General features: G+C 47.3%; 1 protein-coding gene across 1 annotated transcript in view; it reads right to left on the bottom strand.

Annotated features, from left to right (window-relative positions):
- Nucleotides 1-13,514: 13,514 nt before the first annotated feature.
- The window catches only part of sars2 (seryl-tRNA synthetase 2, mitochondrial), an 88,596-nt gene continuing 83,545 nt past the window's right edge, over nt 13,515-18,565 (bottom strand). Inside the window, exons 13-15 of the mRNA XM_048618425.1 lie at nt 17,221-17,313; nt 15,744-15,809; nt 13,515-14,717 (exon numbers count right to left, since the gene is read on the bottom strand). Coding sequence (XP_048474382.1) covers nt 14,586-14,717; nt 15,744-15,809; nt 17,221-17,313 — 291 coding nt within the window. The 3' untranslated portion in view covers nt 13,515-14,585. The remainder of the gene's footprint in view (nt 14,718-15,743; nt 15,810-17,220; nt 17,314-18,565) is intronic.

Here is an 18,565-nt window from a genome sequence, read left to right as displayed (position 1 = left end):
ATAGGATGTTAAACTTCCCTCAAATCATGGTCACATCTCCTGTGCCTTCACAGCCAGGCACCACTGGAGCGGGAACCTATTACATTTAACCTACAATAGGCCAGTGCATGCTTTGTTGAAATACATTTTGAGCGAAGCTTAATAACAGCTGACAGAAAATTGAAAAGCAAAACCACAAGGCATGCATTTAATTGGAGCCTTGGAGCTTAAGGATGTCCCAAAGGACTGTACAGCCACTGATGTACTTTTTGAAGTGGGATTTCTATTGGAATGTAGGTAATGCAGAAACCTTGCACACAGCAAGCTCCCACGATGCAATAATGACAGTTTTTAAAATGGTGAATCTCCAGGGTATTTCTGGCCACATCTTCAGGGAGAAGCTCTTTTCAGTTCTTCTGTTGTAATTTGTACAAGACCATGGTAAAACCATGCTTAGAGTACGTGTACAGTTGGGATCTCCTTAAATAGTAGGGCCCTGGGTAGCGTTGTAGAACAGAGAGACGTAGGGGTTCAGGTACATAATGCTTCGAAAGTTGCATCACAGGTAGACAGGGCGTTAAAAAGGCATTTAGCACACTTGCCTTCATTGCTCTGATCTTTGAGTATAGGAGTTGGGGACATCATGTTAAGGTTGTACAAGACGTTGGTGAGACCTCTTCTGGAATACCATGTCCAGTTCTGGTCCTCCTGTTATAGGAAGGATATTATTAAACCGGAGAGGGTTCGGAAAGAATTTACCAGGATGTTGCTGGGACTGGAGGGTTTGCGTTACAAAAGTAGACTGGAAAGGCTGGGGCTTTTTTCACTGAACCGTCAGAGGTTGAGGGGCGACCTTATAAAGGTTTACAAAATCATGAGAGGTCTAGATAAGATGAATGTCAAGGGTCTTCTCCCTAGGGTGGGGGAGTTCAAAACTAGGGGGCATATTTTTAAGTTGAGAGGAGGAGAACAATAAGACGCAACATTTTTACACAGAGATTGGTTTGTGTGTGGAAATAAACTGCCAGAGGAAGTGATGGATGTGGGTACAGTTACCACATTTAAAAGACATTTGGATAAGTATATGATTAGGAAAGGTTTGGAGGCAGGTGGGACTAGTTTGGTTTGGGAACATGGCTAGCATGGACTGATTGGACAGAATCGTCTGTTTCTGTGTTGTATGACTCTATGGCTCTGATTGTACTGGAAGCAGTTCAGAGCAGAACAGCATCTCATTTTCCACTTGGGGACCTCTAGACTCAACATCACGTTCAATAAATTTTAGAATCAGGGTACTTCCATTCCTTGTTCTTCACCCACCCCACACCCCAAGCTGATCCATTTTAACCGTTTAACAGTCCCCATTAGCAGCTTTTCTCCTTCCCTAGCCCACTATCATTCATCCCTTTATTCCCCCAACTGTCTTTCTCTCTCTCTGGGCTCCATTTCCATCAATCCACTTATTCCTTAGACCCCTCCAATCCCTGACTTTAACATGAATACCACCTTTCCCTGATTACTATCAGTTCTGAAGAAGGGTCACTGGACTGACAGAATCCCTACAAATGTGGAAGCAGGCCATTCAACCCATCGAGTCCACACTGACCCTCCAAAAAGCATCCCACTCAGATCCACCCATTATCCTATTCCCCTAACCCTGCATCTCCTATGGCCAATCCACCCTAACCTGCACATCCTTGGACTGTGGGAGGAAACCGGAGCACCCAGAGGAAACCCACGCAGACACAGGGAGAATGTGCAAACTCCACACAGACAGTCACCCGAGGGTTGAATCGAACCCGGGTCCCTGGCACCGTGAGGCAGCAGTGCTAACCGCTGAGCCACCGCGCTGACTCAAAATGTTAACCCTGTTTCTCTCGCCACAGATGCTGCCAGACCTGCTGAGTTTCTCCAGCAGTGTGTGTTTTTGTTTCAGAGAAGATTCACTTTGCTTGATTCCTGGAACAAGGGGGAACTATTCCTTGAGGGATGGTTGGACATATTGTGCCTGTAATAACTGGAGTTCAGAAGAATGAGAGGTGATTTGATTGAAATATATAAGATCCTGAGAGGACATTACAGAGTGGATATTGAAAAGACACTAGCCCCTGTGAGAGAGACATAGTTTAAAAAGAAGGGCCTCACATTTAACATGGAGGTGAGTTTTTTTTCTCTCCTAAAGTGTCTTAAGTCTTTGGAACTCTGTTCCCCAGGGAGCACTGGACGTCTGAGGGTGAATGAATGTTGTTTAAGGCAGAGGTAGATAGATTCTAGACCAACAGGAAGACTGTAGTTGTTGGGATAAGCAGGAAAGTGGAATTTGAAACACAAACAGTTCAACCATGATCTGGTTGAATAATGGCATCAGGCTTGAGGGGCCGAATAGCCTTATGCTGCTTTTAACTCTAAATGTCTGTTTGAAATAGCAGGAGGGGGTCATTTGGGAGGGGCAGAGGTAACCTTGGCTTGATACGTCATCAGAAAGGTAGCATTGCTGACAGTGTAGCACCCTCTCAGTCCTCCGTTGGGAGTGTCAGCCTGGATTGTGGGTCACAGTTCTCAAGTGGATCTCAAACCCAGAACCTTTTAAGCTTGGGGGAGCAGTGGTGGTGCATGGACAATAGAATCCCTACGGTGCAGATAGAGGCCATTCATCCCATCGGGTCTACACCAACCCTCTGAAGAGTGAGTCTCCCCATGACCCCACATTCCCTATGGCTAACCCACCTAATCCACACATCCCTGGACACTATGGGTAATTTAGCATGGCCAATCCACCCTAACCTGTACAACTTTGGACTGTGGGAGGAAACCAGAGCCCCCAAAGAAAACCCACACAGACACAGGGAGAATGTGGAAATGCCACACAGACAGTCGCCTGAGGGTGGAATCAAACCCGGGTCCCTGACGCTGTGAGGCAGCAGTGCTAACCACCGAGCCACCACAATCTCCCACCTGGGGCATGTGGATATTGGTGCTGAGGAGAGCAAATAGGCTACAACTCCATTTCTTTTAACAAAATGGCAAGTAAGGCATTTTCCTGCTGATACAAAACCAAACAAACATTACAACTCATCTCTCTGAGTTATAATTTTATGATGGAAACACTCAGATGAAGCTTCTAAGTTTTAATGAACAGCTGCTCAAAACTCTTTAGAATAACAGACAAAAACAGCAGTGATCTATTATTAAAAATATTCCCCGTAGGTTATAAACCATTGGATCGATCCTTTTATAATTGACAATATGGCTCTAATATTTTACTCAGTGTGAATATTGATGTTTGTACAAATTTGGCAGTTCTTTTTATCCGTTTTGGTTCAGTTCACTTTGTTGAGGATGACAATCCCCAAAGTGTAAACCCCACCCACCCTGTCCCTCACCCCCCAACCTGACCAGTTTCTTTGGAAGCCCACATCCTGGATTCTTGGATCTTGTGCAGTGCCCCATTGTGAGTTGACCCTATTTCTGTTCTCCCCATTTCACTATCTCAATCTTCACAGAGTCCACCCCATGGGCTAATCCTGGGACATTGCCCCATCACTCCACAGACGTTGGGGACCCTACCCTCTGGAATCCAGTTCACCAATGCCCCTTTTAGGGAGGCAAATCCTTACCCAGCCTGGCCCTACACACCATTCCAGACCTACAGCAATGCAACTGACTCCTGAAAGACCTTTCAAATGGCTGAAAAGGCCCCCCAGGTCAAGGGGCAATTAGGGACGGCCAACAAATGCTGACCTACTGGGACCACACCCAACAGACAAATACAGGAAAAACAAACTCTGCATTTTCCCCACCTACCTCACCCCTTCCACCCACCACCCCGTTTCGAAAATATTCTTTTCTTGGGGGCGAGGTGGGGGAGACACCTGACAAACGCATTCCAGTAATTGTACAATGATACCTGAGAAAGAAAACAACGTCATTGTCCATGTTTGTCTATCTCTGTGTCAATGTGTTTCTGAGTGGGTCTCGGGGACGTGTGTGCCTCCATTGGGACAGCATGGACTCGACACACAGTTTGAAGACAGATAGCTCCTCAGTCAAGGTCACTATATCTGAAATCATCGAGATGTACAGCACAGAAACAGACCCTCCGGCCCAACTCGTCCATGCTGACCAGATATTCTAAATTAATCTTGTCCCATTTGCCAGCATTTGGTCCATATTCCTCTAAATGCTTCCTACTCATATACCCATCCAGATGCCTTTTAAGTGTTGTAATTGTACCAGCCTCCACCACTTCCTCTGGCAGCTCATTTCATACACGTGCCACCCTCTGTGTGAAAATATTGCCCCTTAGGTCCCTTTTAAATCTTTCCCCTCTCACCTTAAACCTATGCCCTACAGTTTCGGACTCCCCTACCCTAGGAAGAAGACCTTGACTATTCACCCTATCCATGCCCCTCATGATTTTATAAACCTCTATAAGGTCAGCCCCTCAGCCTCCAATGCTCCAGGGAAAATAGCCCCAGTCTATTCAGCCTCTCCCTATAGCTCAAACCCTCCAAGCCTGGCAACATCCTTGTAAATCTTTTCTGAACCCTTTCAAGTTTCACAACATCCTTCCTATAAGCAGGGAGACCAGAATTGAATCAGAGATAGTAGGAACTGCAGATGCTGGAGAATCTGAGACAACAAGGTGTAGAGCTGGATGAACACAGCAGGCCAAGCAGCATCAGAGGAGCAGGAAGGCTGACGTTTCTTCAGAAATGGGGGAGGGGAAGGGGGTTCTGAAATAAATAGTGAGGGGGAGCATCATTGTGGCACAGGAACAGCACCTCATATTCCGATTGGGAACCCTGCAGCCCAATGGTATCAATGTGGACTTCACAAGCTTCAAAATCTCCCCTCCCCCTACCGCATCCCAAAACCAGTCCAGCTCGTCCCCGCCTCCCTAACCTGTTCTTCCTCCCACCTATCCCCTCCTCCCACCTCAAGCCCCACCCCCATCTCCTTCCTACCTACTAACCTCATCCTGCCCCCTTGACCTGTCCATCCTCCCTGGACTGACCTATCTCCTCCCTAACTCCCCACCTACACACACCTTTACTGGCTCCATCCCCGCCTCTTCGACCTGTCTGTCTCCTCTCCACCTATCTTCTCCTCTATCCATCTTCTGTCCTCCTCCCCCTCTCTCCCTATTTATTTCAGAATCCCCTTCCCCTCCCGCATTTCTGAAGAAGGGTCTAGGCCCGAAACATCAGCCTTCCTGCTCCTCTGATGCTGCTTGGCCTGCTGTGTTCATCCAGCTCTACACCTTGTTAGACCAGAATTGAACGCAGTATTCCAAAAGTGCCCTAACCAATGTCCTGTACAGACACAACATGACCTCCCAACTGCTGTACTCAATGCACTGACCAATAAAAATAAGCACACCAGATGCCTCCTTGACTATCCTATCCGTCTCTGACTCCACTTTCAAGGAACTATGAACCTGCACTCCAAGGTCTAAATTACCTAAATTAAACTCCATCTGCCACTCCTCGGCCCATTTGGTCGAGGTCCCATTTTAATCTGAGATAACTTTTGGTTCTCCTCTTGATCGCCAATTTGGCCTTAAACGAATCTAACCCGTTCAGTCGTAGGCCCCACAGGACTAACCCTGCTCCTAATGCTTGTCTTCCTAAATCTGAGACAAGAATGTGGAACCCACTCCCAAAGGAAGCAAATTGTATTCAAAGCGAAGAAAATGAGGGAGAAAGGAATTTTGGTGGAGCTGAGATGAGGTGGAGTAGGAGGATGTGCCAAACAAATACCAGCGTGGGACCGAATATCCTGCTCTTGAGCCTTTTATTCCTTGGTTTGTGATGCAGATTGATGCCAACAGCATGGGTTCGATTCCTGCACTGGCTGAAGTTACCAGTCTCAACCTCTCCCCTCATCCGAGGCATGTGACCCTCAGGTTAAACCAGCACCATCCGTCTCTCTCTCTAAAGAGAGAGTGGGACGATGGTCTGGTAAGAATACAATGACTTTACCAGGGTTGTACCACTCCACAGGGGACATTTTACCACTCGGTAACATCTTCCATCAATCAATATTGGTGGGGGAGGGGGCGGATATGGTGCCAGTCTCGTGGGCTGATGGTCCTGGATGGTGTCGAGCTTCTTGAGTGTCGTTGGAGCTGCAAGAGTCTGTATTTCATCAATATTTTAACTCCTGCCAGTGAAGTGTGGAATGCAGGTGACAAATATGAGAGAATACAACAGGGTGGGGTCCTGCCCTCACAAAATACTCAGACTCTGTAATCTCTGCAGACAGCTGCTACCATGGCTTGAATATATTTTTCATCCTGAGGCCGTGCCTGAATTATTAAGCACGCAGCCCTCCTGCTGTTGTATCATTGTGCTATCATGTCTTTGTTCCCTGAGCGAAAGGGATATGACAGAGAACAATAGCTGAACATCTAAACCCATAAAAGCGATTAAATTTCCTCCTGCAATCAGACAAAGAGCCAGATGTGTGTTTGTGTCTGTTTGTGTGTTTTCACCAAGTAATAGGCTATCTCTCCCTGGTTACTGCATCCCATTTATTTCACAGAGAATTACACCAAATGCATTCTAGTATTTATGCTACACCAGAACTTGAAAGTTATGAGAAGGTATTGAAAGATGAAGTCAGGAACAACTCTTTTCTCTAGCAAGAGTCATGAGAGGATCATAGATTCAAACTAATTTACAAAATAACTAGAGGGACATTAAGAGAAACTAAGGCACCTTTTAGACATCAGCTGGAGTACTGAGTGCAGTCTCAAACTTACTCTCTTTGCCTTTATCAACCTTCAACTAATTTCCACCTTTTTGTGGAGTCATACCTGGGACAAAGAAAGATGGTTTGTGGTTTTTGGAGGTCAGTCATTTCAGCTCCAGCACATCCCTGTAGGAGTTCCTCAGGGTAGTGTACTAGACCCAACCATCTTCAGCTGCTTCATCAATGACCTTCCCTCCATCAGAAGGTCAGAAATGGGATGTTCACTGATCATTGCATAATGTTTAGAACCATTCACAACCGCTCAGATACTGAAGCAGTCCATGTTCAAATGCAACAAGATCTGGACAGCCAGGAAATGGCCATCTCCAATAAGAGACAATCTAACCACCACCCGTTAACATTTAATGGTGTTACCATCACTAAAACCCATCACTATCAATGTCCTGGGGGGTTACCATTGACCAGAGAGTAAACTGAATTCGCCACATAAACACAGTGACTACAAGAGTAGGTCAGAGACCAGGAATGCTGCAGCGAGTAACTCACTCCTGACTCCCCAAAGCCTGTCCACCACCTACAAGGCACAAGTCAGGAGGGTGGTGGAATTTTGCAGCTTCAACAACACTCAAAAACTTGACACCATCCAGGATAACGCAGCTCGCTTTATTGGCACCACATCCACAAAACATCCACTCCCTCCACTGCCAAAACTTAGCAGCAGCAGTCAGAAATCACATGACACCAGGTTATAGTCCAACAGGTTTATTTGAAATCACAAGCTTTCGGAGCCTCAGGCCTTCCTCAGGTGTTCTCCAAAAGCTTGTGGTTTTCAAATAAACCTGTTGGACTATAACCTGGTGTCGTGTGATTTCTGGCTTTGTCCACCCCAGTCCAACACCGGCATCTACAAGATGCACTGCAGAAATTCACCAAAGAGAATAAGGCTATTTGGCACTGGGGGCATCATTGCTAAACCAATCCTTTCCATGTCAGAGTCAGTTGGCTGGAGTGTGGTGCAGACTGGCACCAACGAAGTGTGTTCAATGCCAGCAAATTCACCAAAGATCTTCAGGCAGCACCTTCCCAACCCATGACCAGTTCCATCTGGAAGGACAAAGGCAGCAGATACGTGAGGAACACCAACCCCCTGCAAGTTCTCATCAAAACCACTCCCCATCCTGACTTGGAAATATATCGCCGCTCCTCCAATGTTGCTGGGTCCAAGTTCTGGAACGCCGTCCCCAATAGCAGTGTGGATCTACCGACAGCACATGGACTGCAGTGGTTCAAGAATATGGTAGGGTCTGAGAGACTCCACTCGACATCAACAAGAGGGTAAAGCAAGGCTCCACATCGCTGGCATTGAACACACTTCGTTGGTGCCAGTCTGCACCACACTCCAGCCAACTGACCCTGACATGGAAAGGATTGGTTTAGCAATGATGCCCCCAGTGCCAAATAGCCTTATCCTATTTGGATGTTCACAGCCACAGAGAGGGGGTGTGTGTGTGTGTGTGTTTCTAGGCGGCGGGGGGTGTGGGGATGGGAACGGGGACGGGAGGTGGGGGGAGAATTGATGGAGTATCAGCTGTTTGCTGTCTCCTATTGTGGCAGGGAAGCACAGCTGCAGAGGTGTGTTTGCCAGTGAACTGTGGACTTCCTTGCAGTTGCCAAGGTCGTGTTTGGAAGAGACTCAGCATCTGAATGGCAGACTGAGAGATTGACACAGCACACTGCAGCACAGAGCAATGAATGAAGATAATGCAGACCACACACTCAAACAACAAATACCCAAGCTGCAAGTCTACATTAAAATAGCTTTTTAAAAATCCAAACACATTTCTTGACGACGAGACAGAAACTGGCACAAAATATGCTTCGTTCTCAAGTCTTCCTTATCGACTTTGATCCATTCTTCGAACCTTACAGCACAGGTCAAGGCCATTCAGCCCATTTAAGGGGACATAGTAACATACGGTTAATGTCATGAGTCTAGTAATCCTGGGGTTCAGTCTAATGCTCTAGGGACGTGAATTCAAATATCATCGTGACAGCTGGTGGAATTTAAATTCAATGAATAAAACTTGGAATTGAAAGCCATGGTGAACGAGAAGTTTGAATTCTGCATTCTCCAGTCTAACTAAAGAGTTGGTTTTAATTTTATGTAAAAGTTCCTGTTTAGGTCACAAGGTGCCATATTCGGTCTGCACTTTTTTTTCTTGAAAGGACGTCTTTTTTTAATTTGGAATTATTTTGATCAGATCTGGCACACTTTGGTTAACAGATTTATTCTGCTGCTGGGCAGCGAGTAAAAATATCGATGTTACAGCCTCACAGATGTGTCTGCTGCTGTACACAATCTCTCATGGTGACCCTGGCACGTGCTCTGGCAAACAGGGGGAGGCAATGGCCTTGTGGTATTATCACTGGACTGTTAATCCCAGAGACCCAGATAATGTTCCAGTGACCCAGGTTCCATTCCTGCCACAGCAGATAGTGGAATTTGAATTTGATAAATATCTGGAATTAAGAATCTAACAATGAACCCATTGTCAATTGTCGGAAAAACCCATCGGGTTCACTAATGCCCTTTAGGGAAGGAAACTGCCATCCTTACCTGGTCTGGCCTTCATGTGACTCCAGACCCACAGCAATGTGGTTGATTCTGGGCAATTAGGGATGGGCAATAAATGCTGCTTAGCCAGCAACACCCTCATCCTGTGAATGAATAAAGGGGGGAAAAAAAAATTTAAAAAGTTCCGGTGTGGCAAAGGCCCAGTTCAGAGGCTGCTGGATTTCAGGGGTAATGCCTGAGATGGTGACTGCAAACCTGGTATCAATTGATGGAAAGATCTGCCATTCAGGGAAGGAAATCTGGTGTGCTCATCCAGTCTGGCCTACACGTGACTCCAGACTCACAGCGACGTGGTGGACTGCCCTTTGAAGCCAGTCAGTTCATGGGGCAATAAGGACGGGCAACAGAATCTCAAAATTGGTAAGGGGCAGGAGGGGGCCAGCTGACCTGTCATCAGTGCTAATCTCCTGCCCACTCTACAAACCCTACACGCCACTGCAATCTATAAAACCATCCAATGTCCCTCTTAAATGTCTCCATTGAACCTGCTCCCTCAACTTTTCCAGGTATTACATTCCTGACCCTAACTAGGTGGCACCGTGGCTCAGTGGTTAACACTGCTGCCTCACAGCGCCAGGGACCCGGGTACTATTCCACCCTCAGGTGACTGGCTGTGCGGAGTTTGCACATTCTCCCTGTGTCTGCGTAAATTTCCTCCAGGTGCTTTAGTTTCCTCCCACAGCCCAAAGATGTGTGGATTGGCCGTGGGAAATTGCCCATAGTGTCCAGAGATGTGCAGGCTGGGTGTGAGAGCCATGGTGGGGGCAGGGGTCAGTGTAGACGATCATAGAATCCCTACAGTGTGAAAACAGGCCATTTGGCCCAACAAGTCCACACTGACTCTCCGAAGAGCATCCCACCCAGATTCACCCCCCAGCTACTCTATACTTCCCACAGCTAATCTACTTAACCTGCACATCCCTGGACACTATGGGGTAATTTCCCACGGCCAATCCACCCTAACCTAGATACCTTTGGACTATGGAACAAACCCACGCAGACACAGGGAGAATGTGCAAACTCCACACAGACAACAACCTGAGGGTGGAATTGAACACGGGTCCCTGGTGCTGTGAGGCAGCAGTGCTAAATGCTGAGCCACCGTGCTACCCCAAGTGGCCTGCCTTCCACACTATAGGAATTCTCTCACCTTGCCTTTGCAAGTCACTTTAAATCTACGCCCTTTGATTCTTGTTCCCTTTACACCTTAGAACGGTATCTCTTCATCCACTCTATCCAGTGCTCTCACGATTTTGAGAACCTCTATCGGATCTCCTCTTAGCCTTCTGCTCTCCAAGGAGAGCAAGTCCCGATATCCTCACTCTATCCACAACCATTAAGTTGCTTCTGCACTCTCTCCAAAGTACTGTCACCTTTCCTACAGGGTAGCGAAATGCTGATTTTGTCAGCGATGCCCACATCCCATTATATAATAGAGAAAACCAAAAGAATTGTGGATGCTGTAAATCAGGAACAAAAACAGAAATTGCTGGAAAAGCTCAGCAGATCTGGCAGCGTCTGTGAAGGAGAAAACAGAGTTAATGTTTCGGGTCCGGTGACCCTTCCTCGGAGAAAATTAGGGCAATCTATTGCTAGATGAGCCGCAGCGGTCCTTAAACTCCTGAGTGACACCTCAGCTAAAGAAAGCGTTTAGTGGAATTATTATTGATGCCTGGGGAGTTCAGAACCAAGGGGGTGACAGTCTTAAGGATATGGGGTGGATCATTTCAGCCTGAGACGAGGAGAAATGTCTTCACCCACACAGTGTGCAATTCTCTGCCACGGAAAGCAATCAAGGCTAAAACATTGTACGGTTTCAAAGTGCAACTGGGGATAAAGGGATCAAAGGATATGCAGGAAAGGCAGAAACAAGCTAATAAATTGGAACAAAAACAAAGTTGCTGGAAAAGCCCAGCAGGTCTGGCAACATCTGTGAAGGAAAAAAACAGAGTTAACGTTTCGGGTCCAGTGACCCTTCCTCAGAACCTGGTCAGCCATGATTATAATGAAGGATGGAACAGGCTCAAAGGGCTGAATGGCCTACTCCTGTGCCTATTTTCTCCAGCGAGATACAGTTGGAAGAATTGAAGGGCTAAGGTAAAAGTCTTAACAGACAATAGGGCTGTTCTCACATGAGAGGGAGATGACTGGTGGTGGTTTAACCAGAGGGTCACTGCGCCTCAAATGGAGGGGAAGAAGTTGAGAAGGTGAGTCCCTCAGTAAGTGTGGGAATTGAACCACACCGTGCATTACAAAGCAGCCTTCCAGCCAACCGAGCTAACCAACACTCAATGGTAGGACTACAGAAATAATACAAGTTACATACAGTTCTTTGGACTAAAGCGATCGAAGGATATGGGGATGAAAGCAGGAACAGGGGACTGAGCTCGGTGATCAGCCAAGGTCATGTTGAATGTTGGAACAGGCTTGAGGGGCCGAATGGCCTTTTCATAGAATCCCTACAGTGTGGAAACAGGCCCTTCGGCCCAACAAGTCCACAACGACCCTAGAGCATCCCACGCAGACCCATCCCCCTATAAACCCACCTAATCTACACATCCCTGAACACTACGGGCAATTTCCATGGCCAATCCACCCTAACCTGCACATCTTTGGACTGTGGGAGGAAACCGGAGCACCTGGAGGAAACATTTCTGCTCCTATTTTCTACGTTTTTAAGTAGAAATATAATATGGCTGATGAGCAGAAGATCTAACGTCGGTACTTCTTAGAATAGAAATCTAGAGTGTGGAAGGAGGCCACTTAGCCCATCAAGTCTGCACTGACCCTCTGAAGAGCATCCCACCCTATCTCCACAACCCACACATTCCCCTCTGAGACACTCACCATCCTGACTTGGAAATGTACTTGGCCAAAATCCTGGAACTCCCTCTCTAATAGCAACATGGGTCCGTCTACACCACACAGACTGCAATAATTCAAGGTGGCTGCTGCCTTCTCAAGGGGCAACTAGGGACGGCCAACAAATGCTGACCCAGCCAGTGACACCCACAATCTGTCAACAAATATTAAACCTGCCCCTCCTTCCTCCCACCAAGTGTGCTGGAGGTAGCCTGCAGAAGATCTTCAAAGCTCGCCTCTAATCCCTTAGTTATGGGGCAAAGACCAAACAATGTCTTCGGACTATCTCAGATAATCTCATGAGATAGTTAAAGAGAATGCAGGAGACAATTGCAAACGATGACTTTAAATTAGATTGCGAGATTGGGTTAAAGGCTCCGAATTTAGGACTGAAATTGAAAGGTGCCACCTTCCTGCCAAGAATGACGACGTGGCGTTGAAGATGCGTGGAAACATCGGGCAGCCCTGCCCAGCAGATGAATTAAGATGGGCTGAATTGCCTTCCCTAAGCTGCGAGCTGGTTACACAGGCAGGAATATTAAATTGCATGAGAAAACCGGTAGCCAATTTCAACACCGCAAACTGCAATGTGATTAAAAAAAACTGATGAATCTACTTTGACAGGGAATGGGGTTTGGAAGAAATCTTCCCTGTTCACCTTCAGCATAATCCAATTAACATCTGATTTGCACCTCTGGCAGCGCGGTTCTCCTTTAGTATTGCACTGGGCATGTCAATGAGCTCAATGTTTCTGAAGCTGGGACAAAACTCCCCACTTCTATCTCAGAGATGGGGCCAGCGTTCCCAGAAAGAGGGCTGGGATGACAAAGAGATTCAATAATAGTTTTCAAAGCGGCATCTCTTCAGAGAGACGGGAACAATAACTGAGGCATGGTATAAAAATAGCAGTAAATCAGCAGAGCCAGCAAACCAGCCAAAAGGTTTCAATACTCTCAGCACCAGGGACCCGGGTTCGATTCCCTCCTCGGGCGACTCTCTGTGTGGAGTTTGCACATTCTCTCCCCATGTCTGCGTGGGTTTCCTCCCACAGTCCAAAGATGTGCAGGTTAGGGTGGATTGGCCATGCTAAATTACCCGTAGTGTTCAGGGATGTGTAGATTAGGTGGGTTACAGGGGAATGGTTCTGGGTGGGATGCTCCGAGGGTCGGTGTGGACTTGTTGGGCCGAAGGGCCTGTTTCCACACTGTAGGGATTCTGATGCAGAGAGATCTGGATGTCACAATACATTGCCCTGACACCTCCAGTCTAACTGCTATATATTGTGTTAAAGTGGTTTGCAAATTAAAAGATATATACACACTTTAAAAAAACAATCCTTTTTTATTTCTCTTTTGGAAATAATTCTGCCAGTGATTCACCCTCCATTTCTTTGAACGCAAGCTCTGCTGATAAAATCTTTAAACATGATAATCTGTTTTAAAATTAAAATTCTACCATCTGCCCCCAGACCATCGCTTGTTGAGATAAATTACTGGAGTGTTCCGAAAGGCAGATGTACAGCAAGGAGCTCCATGGAGCCTGAAATCACAGCCCTAGGGACGTGGGGGCAAGAAAAGGAACATGGGCAAGGGGATGAGGGGAGCACTCCCACATTACTTTCCATGTGCCCCACTGTCTTGTTACTGAAGGGTCTCTGTGCGCACGTGCATGTCAGCTTGGTCCCTCTGTGAAAGGTGATCACTGGGAGATGAGGGTCCTGCATAATTCTCCCTCCTGCTGAGTAGTTTCCCTCTCCCCACTTCTTCCTCGAGCAGCCCGGGCTCAAGTTCCACTGTGGGCCTGGCACAAGAGGGTCCGAGAGACCCAGATCCAAGTCTCCCCCAAGGGAGCATCAGCACCTTCAGTGAGAGAGAGAGATTGGGACAGACACAGAGAGACAGAGAGAGAGAGAGAGAGAGAGAGAGAGGGAGAGACACACACACACACAGAGACACAGGGAAGGGGAAGAGAGACAGAGACAGCAGAGGTGGGGAGGGGGCAAGAATGAGAAACAGAGAGTGAGTTAAATAGAAGGGGTGGTAAGGAGACAGACAGAGAGTCACACACACAGAGAGACACAGAGAGAGAGACAGACAGTGAACGAGAGAGTGAAAGAAATAAACAGCAGGCATGGGGAGGAGAGCGCAAGAGAGAGAGAGAGTGCGCAAGGGGTGGAGGGTGTGGGAGAGAGAGACAGAAATAGAAGAAAAGTCAAGAAGGGAAAATAAAAGCTGTCAGCAGAGGGTATGACTTCCAACCTGAGTAAAACAAGAGAGAGAGAGACAGACACTAAAGGATTAAACTGTGAGGTGACCACCCCTTGGTCAAGTCCCAAGAAATGCCAACTTGGGAGATCTGGGCAGTCCCCGGTCACTTGCAGAGTGGTTGGCCCTCACTGGGCCTTGGTGAGGTTCCTCTGGTACTGGTTCGGCCCGATGTAACGTAACGGGCTGTGGGTGGGATGACTGATCACTTCTTTGCCGAGGTAGGGTTGGAGAACCGCTGGTACCCGCACGCTGCCATCCTAGAAGAGAAAACCAGAACCGTTTCCAGGCCATTGTCAAAGTGAAGCAGAACCGAAAACAAAAAGTTGATACGACATACAGCGCACCAGTCGGCTTTTCAGTCATGAGCTACATTGGCAGAATGAGGGGACACGCTGCCAGGGACAACACCATTGCCAGCAGGAAACCAACCCCTTGGCATGGCCATGAGGAACACCACTTTACCATACCTGGAGTCACAAAAGCTGGAGGCTAAAATCAAAACCGGGGGAATAGAATTTACCGGGATGTTACTGGAACTGGAGATTTTGTGTTATAAGGAGAGGCTGGATAGACTGAGACCTTTTTTCCACTGGAGCGTAGGAAGTTGAGGGGTGACCTTATAGAGGTTCATAAAATCATGAGGGGCATGGATAAGGTGAATGGCCAAGGTCTTTTCCCCAGGGTGGGGGAGTCTGAAACTAGAGGGGCATAGGTTTAAGGTGAGAGGGGAAAGACTTAAAAAAGACCTGAAGGGTAGCTTTTTCCATACAGAGGGTGGTGCGTGTGTGGAACGAGCTGCCAGAGGAAGTGGTGGAGGCTGGTACAATTGCAACATTTAAAAGGCATCTGGATAGGTATATGAATAGGAAGGGTTTAGAGGGATATGGGCCAAATGCAGGCAAATGGGACTGGTTTAGTTTGGCAAATTTGGTTGGCATGGACGAGTTGGACTGAAGGGTCTGTTTCCGTGTTACATAACTATGGCTCTAACAAAGTTGGAGAACATGAGGCTCTGTCCTACACAAGTTTACAACTTGTAATCAGCTGGAATTTTCCAAAACTAGAGGAGGGGAAAAGAACTGCAGGGCTATGGGGAATGGAACAAATTGGACTGCTCTCTTGGAGAGCTAGCACGGGCAAGATGGGCCAAACAGCCTCCTTCTGTGCTGCAGGACTCTATGATTCACATTCCCAAGCAATCAAAGGTGGGACCACTTGATGGACTGCCCCTCTGTACCTGAGCGTCTTTTGGATACGGAACGACCGAGAACTGAGAGACTTACCTTCAGCTGGTTACATTCCAAGATAGCGATTAGCGTGCGGGGTACAGCACAGGCAGTGGCATTAACCTGAGCACAAGCAGAGGGAGACTGAGATAAGCAAGTGATTTCCTTTCAAGGGGCATGTCCTTGAGAGCAAGCAGAAAAACAAAGTCCTTTTTATTGTATTTCACAAATGGGCTGTGTCTCGTAGGAAGGCCTTAAGGAGCATGTAGGCACAGAGACTCGGATTGGCCAGGCTACATCATTGCCCAGGGATGGAAGGACGGAAGGACGGTCTTTATAGCTCACCCTGGTTAGGGGTGTCACCGCAGAGTGCCAGGTGAGGGGGCAAATCCTCAGTGCCATCCCTCAGCGTTCTTCCACCCCCAAGTCCAAGTTGAGGCTGGAGCTGCTATATCTCCCCGTCACCAGAAGGGGCAGTGTGGCTGACTGGCCAACTCCCTGGTCTTTGTCCCAATGTGCAACCTCTTGGGAATTTCAAACTCAGTGGGAGTCATCCGCGCACATGTGGCCCGGTGAGACCTATTGGATATTGGAGTCCCTTAGAAACCGAATTTGCCCGAGTATAGCACGAGATTTCACTTAATAGCCGTTACAATGGTAACTAACTTCCCAAAATCCTAGCACGAGGGAACACGGGGGCATGATACCCATCGAACAACATATCTGTACCAAATGTACTCTGCTGTCAGTGTATTGTTTTTGAAAATAAAACAGTTTTGCTCTTAACAGGAATGAAAGCTAACCTTCAGATGGAGGTGCGCAAAGGAACACTGGCCATCCAATGTCATGACTGATGTCCCACGGCCTTTCTCTGAACCCTTAGGCCAATCAACCGTCACGGAGAAAACAACCTGCCCCTAAAAATATGAAAATAGCTGCCCCAGGGCAAAGGGGAGTTCTTGTTCTCATGAAGCAGACCTCGTAGGCAGGTGTCATGCCATGGCCCATTGAGTCTGCACCGATCCTCAGAAGAGCATCCCACCCAGCCCCCATCGTATCCCCATGTCTCCCAGGGCCAATCCACCTAACCTGCACGTCTTCGGACTGCGGGAGGAAACTGGAGCACCCGGAGGAAATCCACGCAGACACTTGGAGAACGTGCAAACTCCACACAGGCAGTAGCCTGAGGCTGGAATCGAACCTGGATCCCTGGTGCTGAGAGGTAGCAGCGCTAACCACTGAGCCACGTGGCTGTGCTTTCCAGAATGGGAAATCATGCCTGACAAATTTGTGGGAAGAGAACAAGCAGGACAGATAAAGGCATTTGATAAGGTACTTAAATGCTACTTAAGAGCCCATGGGAGTGGTATAGACGCATGGAGAGAGGATTGGTTACCTAATAGAAGACCGATGAGATAAAAGGAGGCATTTTCAGGATGACAACCTGTAACTAATGGAGTGCCAAAGGGATCAGTGCTGGGGCCATGATTATTTACAATATCGATAGACAGACAGAGAAACGCTTTCAACTTACAGTGTGAACATATTTCAGCTGAGCAGCTTCCTCATAATACATGATGTTCAACCTTCTGCTCTGGTAGTCTGTGCAGTTAGATGCACTTGAAAGCTTGCAAAATGAGAAATAAAATTACTCAACTGAAACGAAAAAAATTAAAACCAAGAGTAGAAGAAATTAAAGTCTACACATCAGGAGCTGCTAAACTTATGTAAGATGATACATCTGCAGATGCTTTTATGAATTCATGCATGGAATGAGGGCATCGCTGGCTAAGCCAGCATTTATTGCCCATCCCTAATTGCCTAGAGGGCAGTTAAGAGTCAACCACATTGCTGTGGGTCTGGAGTCACATGTAGGCCAGACTGGGTAAGGATGGCACAAAAATGGAAATTGCTGGAAAAGCTCAGCAGGTCTGGCAGCATCTGTGGAGAGAAATCAGAGTTAACGTTTCAGGTCAGAACTGTGGGGATGGCAGTTTCCTTCCTTAAATGACTTGACGGATTTTTCCCCTGACAGTCGATTTCATGATCATTGTTAGACTCTTCATTCCAGATTTTTTTTTTATTGAATTCAAATTCCACCATCTGCCATGATGGGATTCAAACCCAGGGTCACCAGAACATTACCTGGTTCTCCGGATTAACAATCCAGCGATAATACCACTTGGCCATCGCCTCCCCTGCAAATGGACTGTGGAAACTTTGCCAGGTCAGCACCACCTGCAGCCATGGTTTTTACCACCTGGAGGGGCAAGTGGAGCTAGTTCCCCTGAAAGATCCCCTCCAGGTCGCACCCCACCCTGAACGGGAAATACTCCTCACTGTCGCCGAGCCAAAACTCTGGAACTCCCTCCTTAAAGGCACTGTGGGTATCCCTACATCACAGGGACAGCTGCACTAGATAGCAGTAGCTCACCACAAGCTTCTCAAAGGCATTCAGGCCTGGGTGGGGGGGCAGGATAGACACAGCTTTTTAATTGTCACATCTCAAAGATAACAATTTTCTTTGTTTAATTGAGGTTATGTCTGCACTGTGGCAACTCCCACAATGAATACAGACGAGAGAACTCAGCACAAATTGAAAATATTAAATTGTATAATGAAAGACAAACCATGTTACATTGCTTCCAATTATATCAGCTGTCAGAATAGAATGCCAATTTACAAAGAGATTGGTAAAAGAACCAGAAAATGCCACAAGGAGAATAAATGTTACACATCGCTTGAAGTGCTGGGATTTGCTTTCAGTAAGATGGTGGCTCAGTGGTTAGCACGGCTGCCTCACGGCGCCAGGGACCCGGGTTCGAATCCACTCCTCGGGTGACTGTCTGTGTAGAGTTTGCACATTCTCCCTGTGTCTG

Source organism: Rhincodon typus, chromosome 39 (assembly GCF_021869965.1).
Source record: "Rhincodon typus isolate 14 chromosome 39, sRhiTyp1.1, whole genome shotgun sequence".
Taxonomy (NCBI): Eukaryota; Metazoa; Chordata; class Chondrichthyes; order Orectolobiformes; family Rhincodontidae; genus Rhincodon; species Rhincodon typus.
This window is presented reverse-complemented; position numbering and strand designations above follow the sequence as displayed.